This window comes from Chionomys nivalis, chromosome 8 (assembly GCF_950005125.1).
Source record: "Chionomys nivalis chromosome 8, mChiNiv1.1, whole genome shotgun sequence".
Lineage (NCBI taxonomy): Eukaryota > Metazoa > Chordata > Mammalia > Rodentia > Cricetidae > Chionomys > Chionomys nivalis.
In genome coordinates, this window is record NC_080093.1 from 25337451 (window position 1) to 25353331 (window position 15881).

At 38.9% G+C, this 15881-nt stretch overlaps 1 protein-coding gene across 1 annotated transcript in view; it reads right to left on the bottom strand.

Annotated features, from left to right (window-relative positions):
* Positions 1-1398: 1398 nt before the first annotated feature.
* Positions 1399-15881, bottom strand: part of Fas (Fas cell surface death receptor) — a 41801-nt gene continuing 27318 nt past the window's right edge. The window contains exons 2-9 of the mRNA XM_057778622.1: positions 15145-15280; positions 9620-9757; positions 7639-7747; positions 5769-5830; positions 5565-5621; positions 5037-5101; positions 3711-3735; positions 1399-3019 (exon numbers count right to left, since the gene is read on the bottom strand). Coding sequence (XP_057634605.1) covers positions 2703-3019; positions 3711-3735; positions 5037-5101; positions 5565-5621; positions 5769-5830; positions 7639-7747; positions 9620-9757; positions 15145-15280 — 909 coding nt within the window. The 3' untranslated portion in view covers positions 1399-2702. The remainder of the gene's footprint in view (positions 3020-3710; positions 3736-5036; positions 5102-5564; positions 5622-5768; positions 5831-7638; positions 7748-9619; positions 9758-15144; positions 15281-15881) is intronic.

Genomic DNA, 15881 nt, shown 5'->3' on the forward strand with positions numbered 1-15881 from the left:
AGCACACGCTGTCGTTCTAAGACTTTCTGGGGGAATGTAAGCTGTCTTATCAATAGTGCTTTGTTAGTAATGTTTTGTTTTTTTTTTTATTTTTAAAGGGAGTGTTGCTTTGTTTAATTGTGTTGCTAGGGACTGAATTCATGCCCCTGTTGTGCAAAGCTGTTCTTCCAGTTCTAAATAAAAGTTTTAATGCTGACTGCATCCTAAAAGGTAAATTCTTGGAAATATTGGGTTAAATAAACCTATTATTGTAATTAAAAAAGATTAAAGACATGAAAGAGAAGTCAATGATAGGAAAAGAGGATCACTTTTTCACACACTGACCTAAGAGGGGGAGAAAGGGGCACCTCCACATATGGCAAAACCTCAAAACCTCCTTTGGTTGTTTGGTTGTAGGTATGAGCCGTAGTCACCTTACTTTATGTGACTCTGCTAAATAGCTTCTGCTAAATTTGATTTTAATGTGGAAGCTATTGTTTCATGAATTTCTGTGTTCAGATGATATTCTCAAAAATGCAAAAAATAAGAGATAAATAAATTTTAAGGGCTTCTTGGGATGAAAGAGAGGGAGGGAAGGTGAGGGAGGGAGAGAGAGGAGACCTAGTGGTCATCAAGTGGCTATAGTATAGTATTTGAATCTGCTCCTTTCAACTCACTGAACACACACACAGAGAGAAACTCACCCCTTAATGTTTGTATTTTGTTATCAGTATTTCAGTGCCCCTGTATAATCCTATTTGGCAAACGGTTGTATTCTATTTAGGAGTATTCTTGGTGGTAGCAGTCATGGAATGAATCTTTTAACTATTAAGAGGATATACAAGAGGAATTTCCTCTTCAGAAGTTAACAAAAGGTTTAACGATTCATTGAACAGGTAACATTTAAGTGGTTACTAGAGTGAAGGAAAAATAAGACAACGAGCAAGACAACAGAGAATTTGAAATGCCAAAATGATACTTTAATTAAAGAAAATTATCTCCTTTATCATACATTTCCATACATAGAGGAAAAAAATTGTTCGTTAGTGGAAGATCACTAGGTAACTGCAAGTGTGTGTTTCCGTTTATGAGTCTCCTCAGTTCACAGTACGTGAACATAAGAGACACCATAGATTCCAATTCACATTTAATACAACTTTCATAGAGATTTAAATGCAAAGATACCAGCATAGTAATACATGGAGGAAATGGTTTGTCTCAGAACCTGAAGAGAATAACAGAAGCAATTCCTAGAGCCTTGTGGGCATTTCAGCTTTGCTGAGCATCAGCTGTCATTTGTAGGCAAAGAGAACACACCAGGAATTGCCAAAAGGCAGTCAAGTGGGCTTTCATTTTTGTCGTTCTCCCCCCCCCCCCCCCCCCCCCGCCACTGGTGGTGTAGGCATGAGTCCATGCCTTAACCTACCCCTGGAAAAGTAATGTAGCTTTCCTGAATCAGATTAGAATTTCCAAGGCAGTTCTGTTTTTTTTTTGGGGGGGGGGGTAATTATCTCTTTAGAAAAGTTTCCAAGTTTAGGAGTGGATATGTTTGTATCAAGTTAAACAAGGAGAAAACTGAGAGGTAGTGAGGCTGGAGAAATACACTCCTATTTTTAAAAAAGGCACTTTTGACACCCGAGAAACAAGCAAATTGTTTTGGAAGTATAAAGTGATATATAAATATAATATATTCAATCATTCAGATTTATTCCACATTTTCCACACAAATTTAAATCAGAAATATTACTTCACAAACACCAATGGTCTGCACACACACAAAAAAATCTTTGCAACAGAACCTTATTTAATTCTGCATTTAAATATACACGCAAGCTTTGCATGTGTATATTCTAAGGATGACTAGCCAAGTCTCTGCATATGGTAAAATCTCTACGATTATCCTGGAGTTGGGTTGGGACAAAACAACCTTTACAGTGTGTGTGACTTTATAGCCAACCTCTTGCCTTCTATGGCCACGGAGCAGGATGGTCCGTCACAGGCCAGCACACACCATCCACACTCAAGGCCAGAGCATGATATTAAAGTTTATATGCTTCTGTGTAGACTTCTATGTGGGTACATAAATCACTACCACAGCTGCTCTTGTTCCTGTCCATCCTCCACATGCATTTCAACATTACTCAAAACAGAATCATGAAATCTTCACATTTTATAAATATATTGTCTCTTCAAATGTGACGACGTAAATGAATGCAGACAGATTATAAAAATATATACAGCTTTAATAGGGAAATAGACTTACAGGACCACAGGTTTCCGCGGAGAACAGGAAAAGCAGAGAAAAGGGGCTGCTGGGATCATGCCCTGCAGATTTATCAGTAAACATTAGCCCGAGGCGAAGACGCCCCCAATGGGTGGGGCTATATCCCTACATTCAAATCTAAGGAAATAGAAAATATTCTCAACAAAAAGTCATTTTTAAACATTTCCATTGTTTAAAATGTTCTTCTTTGCTTTGTTTTTTTCTTTTTTCTTTTTTTTTTTCTTTTGTTATTTTTAAGACAAGGCTAGTCCAGAGCTCACTATGTGGCACAGTCTGGCCTTGAATTCACAGCAATGCTCCTGACTCAGACATCAGCCACAGTGCTGATTTAAAAGATTCTCTCTCTCTCTCTCTCTCTCTCTCTCTCTCTCTCTCTCTCTCTCTCTCTCTCTCTCTCTCTCGTTGGAACTGAGGTAGATTTCACTTGAGTCTTTGTCTTTCATTCATTTTCATTTCTGGTGTCTGCAGTTGCATTTTCAATGTCCGCCTGGATTATGGCCTGCATTCTATCTGCAAGAGCATAGCATTTCATTCTTCTGAGGCCTTTAATTAAAGTGCAATATGCATCCTTCCTCCCATGAACTTGATACCACCACTGAAGCAACTGGATTTTCTGCTCAGCTGTGTGTTGGAGATTGTCGTTCTTGATCTCGTCTATCATCACCTCAGACACCCCATTCTTCCGGACAAATGTCTTCACTTGATCTAACGACATTTCTTCGGCAATATTCAGGATGTATTTACGCAAGTCAACGTCTGGAAAACAGAGAATACTCTCTGAAAATGTATTTCTATGAGGGATTTCCATAACTGAAACCATGTTTATGTCTCCTCTCAAAATTAGGAGTACAGGTGAGTCCTATAGATGCAAACAGAATAAACTTGAGTTGTCCTCCCAAGCTTGCTGTGGCTTCTGTAGCTTACTCTCTGAGCTGGGCACACATGCTATCATTATGTCTTCTTATCTCAGTCATGAAAGCAGAAGTTTTTTTTTTTTTTTTTAAAGAATCATGTCTAATGCACCCTAGAGACGTGATAAACAGACCCACAAACCTAAAAGGTCAGTTCTTCCTATCCCTGAGTCAGAAGTCAAAGGACAGGACCAAATAGAATTGGACATGTTGTTGTAGAGGGGAGAATGTGCTAACTTTCTATGGCTCCATTTGACCTGGACATCAGTTTACAGGGAGTTCTGTGATACAGCTGATTGGGAAGATATTGTTCTTAAACCTTTCATAATATGAAGTCTTATCACTACGTGGTTTATTTTTAATTAAGGCTGTTATAAATTTAAACTCTTTATAGAACTGACAGTTCAAATATCAGGAAAGTCTACAATGTCTCTGAAATTTAAAGACTATTTCCTTCTAAAATCTTAGAGTCTGTTCCGGTTTAGGCTTATTCTGACAAAGCCACTTCTGTGAAATAAAGTAATATAAGAACTTACCTGGAAGATTCATTGGCATGTCTTCCTGGGAGGATTAAAACAGAGAGAGAGAGAGAGACAGAGAGAGAGACACAGAGAGAGACAGACAGAGAGAGAGAGAGAGAGAGAGAGAGAGAAATATATACTTAAATGTCATTCAATTCTTTCTAAATTCAGAAGGAAATATAATACAATTGTCTGGTAAATATATAATATACACATGTATATGTACATATATATAGAAAATTAGACTGTTTGGTTAAGATGAGTTCTTTCAATCATACAATTTTGATCCTATAAGGTTTCATCCTCCTGTGGTAGATTCCATCTAGCATTAGTGCCATGGCTAGCTAAAGAGAGCCATACTGTGGCCATTAAGTGGACTTCAAGAGCAAAACCTTGGCTGGAGTTTGGAATCTGAGCCCCACACTTTAATAGCATTTCTGGAGGGAAAATAGCAAGATGAAACATGGCGCTTCGCACATCCCTTTTCCAGCTCTCACTGGCAGGCTTCCAAGCTCCCTTATTGATCCTTATAGCATTTGTGTAAAGCCTTGGAAGGGTTTATTTGATTCTGGAAACACCTCTTGTGAGCTTGCCTTCAGAAATTCAACTTTTTTCAGCCAGCTTCATAATATGCTTTGAGACTGATTAAAACTATCTATTCAGCCTGTTTCCTTGCTGCTTCAGCTTAACCCACCTTTAAAGAAACAATCCAACCAATGTTATGCCTTGGCCTTCCCGCATAATCAGATTTTTTACAAGCTAACTTTAATCTTAAAGTGGGCTCCTTAATCATGTCCCTCGCCCAGATAATGTTTGTGTTCATGAGTGCTGGGATGACTCAGTCTAACACTGGTCCCTGGCAGCACCAGTAGACTGCCAGCAGCCCCAACAAACATCCACTGTAAATGCTGAAGGCAATGTGTAAATACAGGGTGAAAAAAAATCTGCTTGTGGTTTTGAGTGTCCCTTGGGATCACTAGGAGTCCCAAGCCAACTTCTTCCCTTGGAAAACTCTGGTAAAAGAATCTTTAACACCAAGTTCTATGTTTCTTTCCAATCATGCTTTCTTGTGCTGCCTAACAGATAGTGCACATGGTCTCTTTGAGAAAGAAGTGGATAGGTCAGAACAGGCCCCTTCTTGGCTCAATTGTCTATAGAGTCAGATGCTTTTACATAGCACCCCACAGAAACTTATAATAAGTTCACTGCTGTTGTGTTTAGTCGTTATTACGGTTGTTCTAACTGTGCATGGACAAACACATATTTGTTTTTAAGAAAGCACTAATTTTTGTTTGTTTGCTTTTTTTTTTCAAAAAAGCCAATGCAACTTTGCATACTCACAGAATTTGCAGTCCCAGATTCAGGGTCATGATGACATTTTCTCCAATACTTTTTATATAAAATCCCTGAAAAATCAAAGAGACCACTGTGAGAATCACATTGAAAGAAGTGAGTTGAGGAGACAGCTTCACGTTCCACCAAAGAAGGAAAAAATTAGAAGATTCCGAGTCCCTGAAAGCTGGTGTATCTTCTCCTCGCTAGGCTTCAAGGTGATTTTCTAGACTAACAATAATGAGACCCAGCTTTCCCTTAACTTCTGACATTCTGAAGTAATTTTTGGACAAAGTGTGTTGTTGTAGATTTTAAGTTCAAGACACAAAATAAGAAAGAGTAATCAAAACATAAAGAAACATAAAAATTAAATAAACATTAAAGTAAATAGTTTATTAGGGAAGGGCAGCACCAGAGAAGGTAAGTTGACCAGGTGTCATTGTCACACTCTCCCTGGCTTTCTGTGCTTCCTCAGTGGGCACAGCGACTACTTCCCATGTCATTTCAATCTACGGTTTGAACAGAAAGAGGACTTACCAAGCAATAGTATCAAAATGGGGATGATGAGCAGCCATAGTAAATGATGACTGGAACCTGTGGTTGGGAATATTGGACATTTGGCATGAAATTAAGGAGCTTTTAAGATAAAGTGAAGCTCTGTTCTCTCAATCAATAACAAACCAATAAGCTTTTGTTCTGACATGATGATAGGGATGTTAAAAAAAATAAGCAAATGATTACTTTTTTGCTTGCATTTGGTGTTGCTGGTTGATGTGCACCTCTCAAGGATTCCATGTTCACACCTAGGGGGAAAAGGCAAAAGAAGCTTAGAAGGCCTGCGTAGATTCCTTCCTGTCTTTCAATGTATATTACACATTAGGGTTCTTTTTATTTGCCTGTTCTTCTCCGGCACTTGTTTCCTCTCAGACATTTCTAGATCACCATCAAAAGTTGGTACAACAAAAGTTGGTAAGAACTGTGATTGTGTGTTTGGTTGAACGATGTTAAGTCTATTTTAAGACATAGGAGGGAGAGAAATGGCTCAGTGATTACAAGTGCTTGTTGCCTATGGAGGGGATCAGAGAGCAGTTCCCAGAACGCACACCAAGCAGCTCACAGGCACCTCTAACTCCAGTTCTGGGCCATCTGACAACATCTTCTGGTCTCCCCACCATTGCAGTCACACACATATCCTTGTATCACATATTTGAAAAATAAAAATGATATCAAGAGTTTTAAAAGGTAATAAAAAACTGATATACAAAAGAATAGAATAGACAAAAATAAAGTTAAAATTGGTAATAAATTGAATTCTTAAGATACAAGAGCTTAAAATAAGCTATTTGAAAAATAACTTATCAAGTGCAATTTTTTAAAAAGTCTTATAAGCTATTAAAATGACCTGAAGGGAGCCATTGCCTAGGATGCTGCCCAGGGCTCCAGCAGGGAGTGATCAGGGCTGTCAAAAGGCACTTGTGGGATTTTCTTCAGACGAGTAAACTCTGATAGTCCGAGTTCACAGCCCATTTCTTCCTGAGGCCTATGCTGGTGTGCAGAGAGATCAGGAAACCTCCAGGAGCCCGTAAGTTCACCAACAGCACGCTGATAATTACACCATACCTCAACGAGTGCCATCGAGAAGAAAATTGAATCAGGATTAAAAAGTGTACAGAGGTATCATTGTGCTATTACGTGGCCAAGTTAACTACTTCCCTGCAATTCCCAACTTGCCCTTCAACACTCTCAGACACTTGGAGCTAGAGAGGAAAGCAAAGGTAACAACTCAAATGTTTTTCCTAATAAGATTTGAAGCATCATGCCTCTGCTTTTCAAACCTTTTAAATGAAAGCCCATAGGTTCCAAAAGTGAGTTACAGGCTTATAGAACGCCAAGGAAATAGTAGTCCTAAGCATTCTCTAAGAAACCAACATCTTACAAACCAAAAGCTACTTTTCTTTCAGTGTTGAGAATTGAACACAAGACCTTGCACTTGCTGGGCAAGTGCACTACCAGAAAGGTGTGCCATGAGATGCAAAAGCTGTGTTTGCAACACATTCTACCTAGTGTGATCTCGGGAGAAATGTGGCAGGTAGGTGCAGCTAATTAAATATTCTTTACATTCCATGAGTGAGAGAACTGAAGTTCAGATGGGTTAAGTGATCTGCTCAAATGAGCCTAATTCATGAGCAGTGCGACCAGGTTTTCTAGATTTGAATCAAAAGCAAACCCTTTAGTATCAAGGCAATGTCCTTGTGATCCAATTCCTTTCCAGGCTTTCCTAGCCTCTAGCAGACATGGGAGCATTGACATAGAATAAGTATTGGTCTTTTGGCTTTCTTTGCCCCGAGAACCAAAACCTTGATGACAGTGGCATGTCTCCCATCACCATCACCAACCTAAGCAGTCAGCAGTGTCATTTGAACAGAGTGGTTTTGGTAATGTTCAGAGACTGGAAAGTACTCAGTGATGTCTGGGGCTAATTGATGGTACCTGAGCAAATGGAAGAGTCAAGACTAGAACTCAGTTCCTAACTCCCACTCAGTGTGGCTCTTCTCTAGAAGGGTCTCTCAAGTTGTAGTTAGTGTTTTAGGCACTGAATACTGAAACTTACGAGATGCAGGGATCGCAGTGTTCACAGACAGAAGCATTGCAATAGAAGTTGGATTTGCATTTGCATTTGGTATTCCGGGTCCGGATGCAGTTTGTTTCCACTTCTAAACCTAAAAAGACAGTTTGTAAAGCATTCGTTGTAGCAGCTATTTCAAAATAAACTATGAAAATGATGGCCAGGATTTTCATGGATTTTTTTTTAGATTTACTGTTTATTATCAACTATTACAATTTAACACCATTATGATGACGTTTACTAATAAAAAATGGCAGTACCAGATGGAAAGGACCAACAGTCAAGTGGAGTTGTTAGTGGACAGATAACCCAGAAAGCCAGACTAAGGTGGGATTCCTCTCTGTATCCTGTGAATATGTTTTATTACCATTGGTTAATTAAGAAACTGATTTGGCCAATACTCAGGCAGCATAGAGGCAGGTAGAGGAAATCCAAGCAGAGATAGAAAAAGAAGACAGAGTCTGGGAGATGCCAGCCAGCCACCAAGGAAACAAGACATGTAGAAAATGAGATAACACCACCGCCACATGGCAATATATAGATAAACAGAAATGGCTTAATTTGAGTTGTAGGAGCTAGCTAGTAAGAAGCCTGAGCCATTGACCAAACTGTTTGTAATTAATGTAAGTTTCTGTGTGTTTACTTGGTATTGGGCAGCTGGGAAATTCAAGTGTAGTCTCTAGTTACATCAGACACTCTCTATCGTTGCTTAGATGGACCCTCAGTTCCTTTCATTGAGAACCTTGAGCCTTAAGTACATGGCCTAGAAACCATCATCATCACCATCATCACCATCATCATCACCATCATCACCATCATCATCATCATCATCATCACTGTCATGTCTAACATGTTGGAATGCTACATGATAAGCCTAAACTAGGCTTAAACAGATACATGTTCAGACTCGACTTGGAGATTCTGATTTAATTGGGAGTTAACACCTATGCATTAGTATTACAATAGCTCCTTGAGTAGCTCTAATGTATAACCAGGGTTTGGCATTACTTCTTTACAGTCTTGTGTTAAAGCTTTGAGAGAGAGACAAAGAGAGAGAGAGAGAGAGAGAGAGAGAGAGAGAGAGAGAGAGAGAACTTTAAAAATTGATACAAAGAGCTTTCTTTACATCAAACCAAAGTATGGCTGTTGCTATTGCTTCTTTGTTTTGTTTTCATCTTGGTCTTAAGAATAGATTGAAATAGCTACAAAAATTTAGGTCTCCAGGTAGAATGATATAGACCAGACCCCCAAAGATGAGGGGGCATTCTCCCCATATCTTGGGTTTCTCTGTACAGCCATGAACTGATATGGGATGTCCTTCTATATGTGTTGTTTCTATTGGTTGATGAATAAAGCTGTTTGGCCAATGACTTAGCAGAGTAAAGCCAGATGGGAAATCCGTACAAAGATATATAGAGTAGGTGAAGTCAAGGAGATATTATGCAGCTGACAAAAGAGAAAGATGCCAGAACATTACTGGTAAGCCATAGCCTTGTGGCAATACAGAGATTAATAGAAATGTGTTCATTTAAGTTGTAAAAGCTAGCTAGGAATATACCTGAACTATTGGTAAAACAGTTGTGATTCATATAGTTTCTGTGTGGTTATTTGGGTCTGGGTGGCCTGGAAATGAAAGTGCAGTCTCTTCTTACAGTGAATAAGAATCACAAGAGAAGTTTAAATAGATGTGGGGGGAAATAGCTTCTATAAGTGGCTTTGATTACAACTGGTACAGCTCCACTCATAAGGTTATTTTGTCCTTTGCTTCAATTTGGGAGAATTACTGAATTGCTGAGAAGACCTTAAAAGAGATTACTACCTTAGGATCTGACCACATGACCCAGCTAACCTCATTCTGCTTTTTCCTGTATGTTAATATGGTACTAAAGTGGGTCTCGATCTCAGACTGTGTCATGTGTGGTTCTGCATGATCCCCACATTTTCAATTGCTTTCTTAGATACATACCATGCTCTCCATCACAGAATGTACATCTTCTGCATTTATCAGAATAATGTTCCTTGTCCATATATTCCTTCCCTTCTTTGCAGGGAAGGCAGCTTGGTTTACCGCCACTGGTTGTACAGTCCAAATATTTTCGTTCACCTATCATGGAGAAAAAAGATATTAAGTTTTTAGAGCTGGGGCAGTCTTCATGTAAGAACATGAGAAGTATGCAAAAGATGATAATGACAAATCTTAAAATCAGGGAATGATACATTAGGCTAATTATGTGCAAACACACAAGAAAAGACAAAACACTATTGGGAAAACAATCACATTAAGAGATTTCCAAAAATGAAAGGCAAAAAAAAATATTCCCATAAAAAGTAAGAGAGTTAGCAACAGAAACAAGGGGAAAGAAACAATCAAAGACCAAATGCTCTTTTCTGGAGAGAATAAAGTAGGTAGACAGTAGAGGTGGCTGTCCTTGGCTTCTGAGAATATGGAACAAAGTCACTTAGTCCTTATTCACATTTTATTTTCCCAAATTCATAAATCCTGGTCATAAACAGTACAGTTTAAGCAAAGGAACATTGGAAATTTCTAGAAATCTCCATCAAATCTTTGATAGAGCACTTAGAGTCTGTAAGCCTAAGTTTTTGTCATGTAAATCATGAAGATTTCTCTATCATTACTATTAGAACCGTGCACATGCCTTTCTATGACCAAGCATTACAGAACACTGCCTTCTGGATACCAAGTGTTTTATATTAAATGCCTATTGTGTGCTAAAGGATCTCTAGGAGCTGAAGGAAGTCCTGCAGAAAGCAAGACAAAACATTAGCTTCCTGGACCTCCACCTTCTCAGGCAGAGATTCTAAGTGGCAGCAAGTGTCAGTGGATAATGAATAAAGAGGAAAGTTTTGCAAAATATATAGGGAAGTGTAGCAAACCGAATCCAAAAACACATAAAAAGAAATCATCCACCACGATCAAGTTGGCTTCATTCAAGAGATGTAGGGGTGGTTCACCATATGAAAATCTATCAATGTAAGAAAAAAAAATATAGTCATCTCATAAGATGCTGAAAAAGCATTCAACAAAAATCCAACACCCCTTCATGAAAAGGTCTTGGAGAGATCAGGGATACAATTAACTTATCAAAACACAATAGATGCAATATACAGCAAGCCAACAGCCAACATCAAATTAAATGGCAAGAAACTCAAAGTGATTCCACTAAAATTGGAATAAAACAAGGCTGTCCACTCTCTCAATATCTATTCAACATAGGATTCAAAGTTTTAGCTAGAGCAATAAGACAACAAAAAGAGATGAAGGGGATACAAATCAGAAAGGAAGAAGTCAAACTTTCACTATTTGCAGATGATATAACAGTATACATATGTGACCCCAAAATCTATGAGGGAACTCATACAGCTGATAAAAAAAAACCTTCAGTAATGTGACAGGATACAAGATCAACTCAAAAAAAGAAAAACTGGTATCCCTTATATATACAACTAATAAAGGGGCTGAAAAAGAAATCAAAAACATATTACCGTCTACAATATCCACAAATAACATAAAATATCTTTGGGTAACATTAACCAAAGAAGTGAAAGACCTGTGCAACAAGAACTTTAAGTCTTTGAATAAAATAATTGAAGAAGATATCAGAAAATGAAAAGATCTCCTATGTCCTTGGATAGGTAGGATCAACATAATAAAAATGGAAATCTTACCAAAACCAACCTACTTATTCAATGCAATCCCTATCAAAATCCCAACACAATTGTTCACAGACCTTGACAGAACCATTCTCAACTTCATATGAAAAACAAAAAAAAAAAACAGAATAACCAAAACAGTCCTGTACAATAAAGGAATTTCTAGAGGCATGACCATTTCTGACATCAAGCTCTATTATAAATCTACATTAATGAAAATAGCTTGGTACTGGCATAAAAACAGAGAGGTGGACCAATGGAATTGAATTGAAGACCCTGATATTAATCTACACACCAAAGAATACTTGATTTTTGGCAAAGAAGCTGAATTATACAAAGGGAAAAAAAGAAAACATCTTCAACAAATGGTGCTGGCATAAGTGGATGTTGACATGTAGAAGAATGAAAATAGATTCACATCTATCCCCATGCACAAAACTCAAGTCCAAATCAAAGACAATATAAATTGAACCATACGAATCTCATCAAAGAGGAAGTAGGAAGTAGCCTTGAACACGTGGGCACAGGAGACCACTTCCTAAGTATATCACTAGTAGCACAGACACTGAGAACAATAACAAGTAAATGGGACCTGCTGAAACTGAGAAGCTTCTGTAAGGCAAGGGACACAATATATAAGTCAAAATGGCATCCTACTAAATGGGAAAAGATCTTCACCAACCCCACATCAGACAGAGGACTAATCTCCAAAATATATAAATAACTCAAGAAACTAGACATCAAAATACCAAATAATCCAACTAAAAAAATGGGGTACAAATTTAAACAGAAAATTCTCAACAGTAGAATCTCAAATGGCCGAAAAGACACTTAAGGAACTGCTCAACATCCTTAACCATCAGGGAAATGCAAATCAAAATGACTCTGTGATACCATCTTACACCTCTAAGAATGGCTAAGATCAAAAACACCAAAGATAGTTTATGCTGAAGAGGATGCAGAGTAAAGAGAACACTCCTCCATTGCTGGTGGAAGTGCAAACTTGTACAGCCACTTTGGAAATCAACGTGCCAGTTTCTCAGAAAATTGAGAATCAACCTACCTCAAGACCCAGCAATACCACTCTTGGGCATATACCCAAAGGATGCACACTCATACCATAAGGGCATTTTCTGAACTGTGTTCATAGCAGCATTATTCATAATAGCCAGAACCTGGAAACAACTCAGATGTCCCTCAACTGAAAAATGAATAAAGAAAATGTGGTACATTTACACAATGGAGTACTACTCAGCAGTAAAAAGAAATAAAAAACAATGCCATCTTGAAATTTGCAGGCAAATGGATGGAGCTAAAAAACCAATTCTCAGTGAGGTAACCCAGATCCTGAAAAACAAACATGATATATACTCACTCATAAGTGGATATTAGACATAAAGCAAAGGATAACCAGCCTATAGTCCATGGCCCTAGAAAAACTAGGTAACAAGGAGAACCCTAAGAAAGACACACATAGATCTTCCTGCAAAGAGGAAATAGACAAGATCTCCTGAGAAAATTGAGATCATGGGGATAGGGGAAGAAAGGAGGGTAAAAGAGGAGGAGGAGAAGAGAAGGGAAGGGAGGAGGAGAACATGAGGGAATAGGAAAAAGTCTAGATGGGGGAAGGACAGAGAAGGAGAGCAAGGAAAGAGATATCTTGATTGAGGGAGCAATTATGAAGTTAGCAAGAAACCTGGCACTAGGGAAATTTCCAGGAATCCACAAGGATGACCCCAGCCAAGATCCTAAGCAATAGTGGTGACAGTGCCTGAACTGGCCTTCCCCTGTGATCAGATTGATGACTATCTTAATTGTCATCATAGACCCTTCATCCAGGAACTGATGGAAGCAGATGCAGAGATCCAGTACGAAGCACTGGGCTGAGTTCCCAAAGTCCAGTTGAAGAGAGGGATAAGCAAAAATCTGAACGAAGAGATTAAGACTACGATGGTGGTACCCACAGAAGAGCATATCTGAGCTAGTGAGAGCTCACTGACTTCAGACTGACAGCTGTGGGGTGGGGGGACCAGGATAGGACCAAACTAGGCCCTCTGAATATGGGTGACGGTTGTATGACTCTGCGGCCACTGGCAATGGCACCAGAATTTTCCCCTGGTGCTCGAACTGGCTTTTTGGAACCCATTCTCTTTGCAGGAATACCTTGCTCAGCTGAGATATAGTGGGGAGGGCCTTGATCCTGCCTCAAAGTGATGTGCTAGGCTTTGTTGGCTCCCCATCAGAAGCCTTATCTTCTCTGAGCAGTGAATAGGGGTGGGATGGAAGGTAGGTGAGGAGAATGAGAAGAGAGGAGGGAGTGGGAACTGGGATTGGTATGTAAAATGAGAAAAGACTGTTTTTTTTTTTTTAAAAAAAATAAATTTAAATTAAAAAGAAACCCATACAAATAAGAATTAGATTTGAAATAGATCAGAGATGTTGGTTCACTTAGGCTCTGATTGATACAGACTATTCCAGCCTTTGATTACTTTGGAATTTACATGTACAATCCTACAGAGTTGGCCATCAAAATAAAATGCCATACACACAAAACTTTCAATTTTCAGTGCATTTTTTAATAAATAACCCATTGCGCGTCAGTGAGTAAAAACATTGTGGGGTTCTCAACACATATCATATTTTTCCTTCTTAAAAGTTTGCAGCAGGCATGAGATTTCCCTTTTAAAATACAAATAAGACAAAAGTATAGTAAAAGCACACAGCTGACATCTTTGAGAGCTTAGCATGCAAAACACATCACCTCTGTTTTAGCTTGCACTTTAAATTTTAAACACATATCCAAAATTTCAAATTATAGATATGGATTTCAAATTCATAGGCTAAACTGATTGTCTTTAGCAACTTAAAAAAAAAAAGATGATTCCCAATTGCTATTTGGAAAACAGGAGCTGTGCAGAAACTTAGGTATAAGTGGGTTGTATCACAGGGGAAACTTTCTTGCTATTCTTAGGAAAACCTGGACAGGAAGGTGCCCCATGGAGACTGTTGGAGTCTATATGTACATGACCTGGGCCTGCTTTGTACTTTTAGTACTGCAAGCCTGAGAAGCCAGTGATGAAACCTACAAAAGCCTTTTGGAGGTCGATGACTACTGCCTGAAACCTGCAGAACAATCCTAAATGCCATCGGGTCTTATTCTTGATTTGAAAGTAACTGTGGTCAACCCCAAAGTGAAAACTGGGCTTTCAGAATTACATTCTCCTTAGCCTCTCATTTGCTGGTACTTGAGAGAGTTTTAGTTTAAATGCCCCCCATTTCAAAACACTGAATTTTGAAAATCTTTTTCGTTGCTGTTCATTGCTTTTCTAGCGCATCTGGCTATTCAGCTGCAAAATGCAAATGTATTTTGCAGGCTTCAATGCCAGGACAGAGAGCTTTAGTGAGAGACTAAAGAGAGGGGCTGAGACATACCGCTGAGGATGGAAATTCCTTGCTGAGGGAGCCCCAGATTTAGTCAGCTTTGAGAGGATAGTCTTTTAACTATCACTGATGACTCTTTTTAGCTCCTGCGAAACAACTAAAAAGATGAATCTTCTCATTTTAGACATGTATGCAATTTGTGAATTATAGTTTTTTTTTTTTTCCACAAGCAGCCTGGACATGTGAGATAAAAATAGAAAAAAAAAAACCCAAGATTTGTGTTTGGAGGATAATTTTATAGTCTTCCCCTAGTTCTTCTTTGTAATTCTATACACCATAGGATGGCCAATAGCTGTGTAACTAACTATCCAACTCATTCTTACCTGTAGGACATCCCAACCCCTTACCCCACTTCCCTGGATGCTTCGTGTAACCTACCAGGCTGGCATGGTTGACAGCAAAATTGGCCCCCACGGTATAATCCTTCTGGGCAGTTAGGCTCAGTTTCACTGACACTCCTCCTCAACTTCGATTCCTCAGAGATGCTATCAGCCTCTTGTGATCCAGCAAGTACCTGTGAAAGAAAAACATACTAAGGATCTTAGTGATATCAGAACCAAGAGATGTGAGGAATATGTGTCACCCACCCGAAGTGACTGGATCTGTGTACAGGCTAAGCAAGGTTGGTGATGATCGCCAGCGAAGGGGCACCCTATGGCCCTGCAGGTCCAACCACAGGTTTTTCTAGCCCACACTACAGACACAGGGAAGCCCAGGTCCACTGTTTCATGCCTGGTGATGGGGGAGGAAGATGGGGAATCCCTTACGGTCTCTCAGTCTCAGGTTCTTCATCTCAACAGTGGAAACAACCCCCACCTCACAGATCTGATGTGAGAATTAAATGGAACCATGTGTTTAAAGCTCTCAGCACAACGCCCGGTACTTAAAATAAATGTTCCCTGAAAGTGACAGTATTACTATTGTTACTATCGACATGAAGTTCTCACAACAAAATAAAGGGAAAAGCTCAAAACAAACATAGTTTGAAACCAAGTTTTCACCACCAATAGGACTAACTTTTCTGTGCCTTAATTTCCTTATATGTTAATGAGACTAGTATTTTCTGTCTTTGAACGTTAATCGTGAAGATGAAAGTGGTCATTTCTATCAGACCT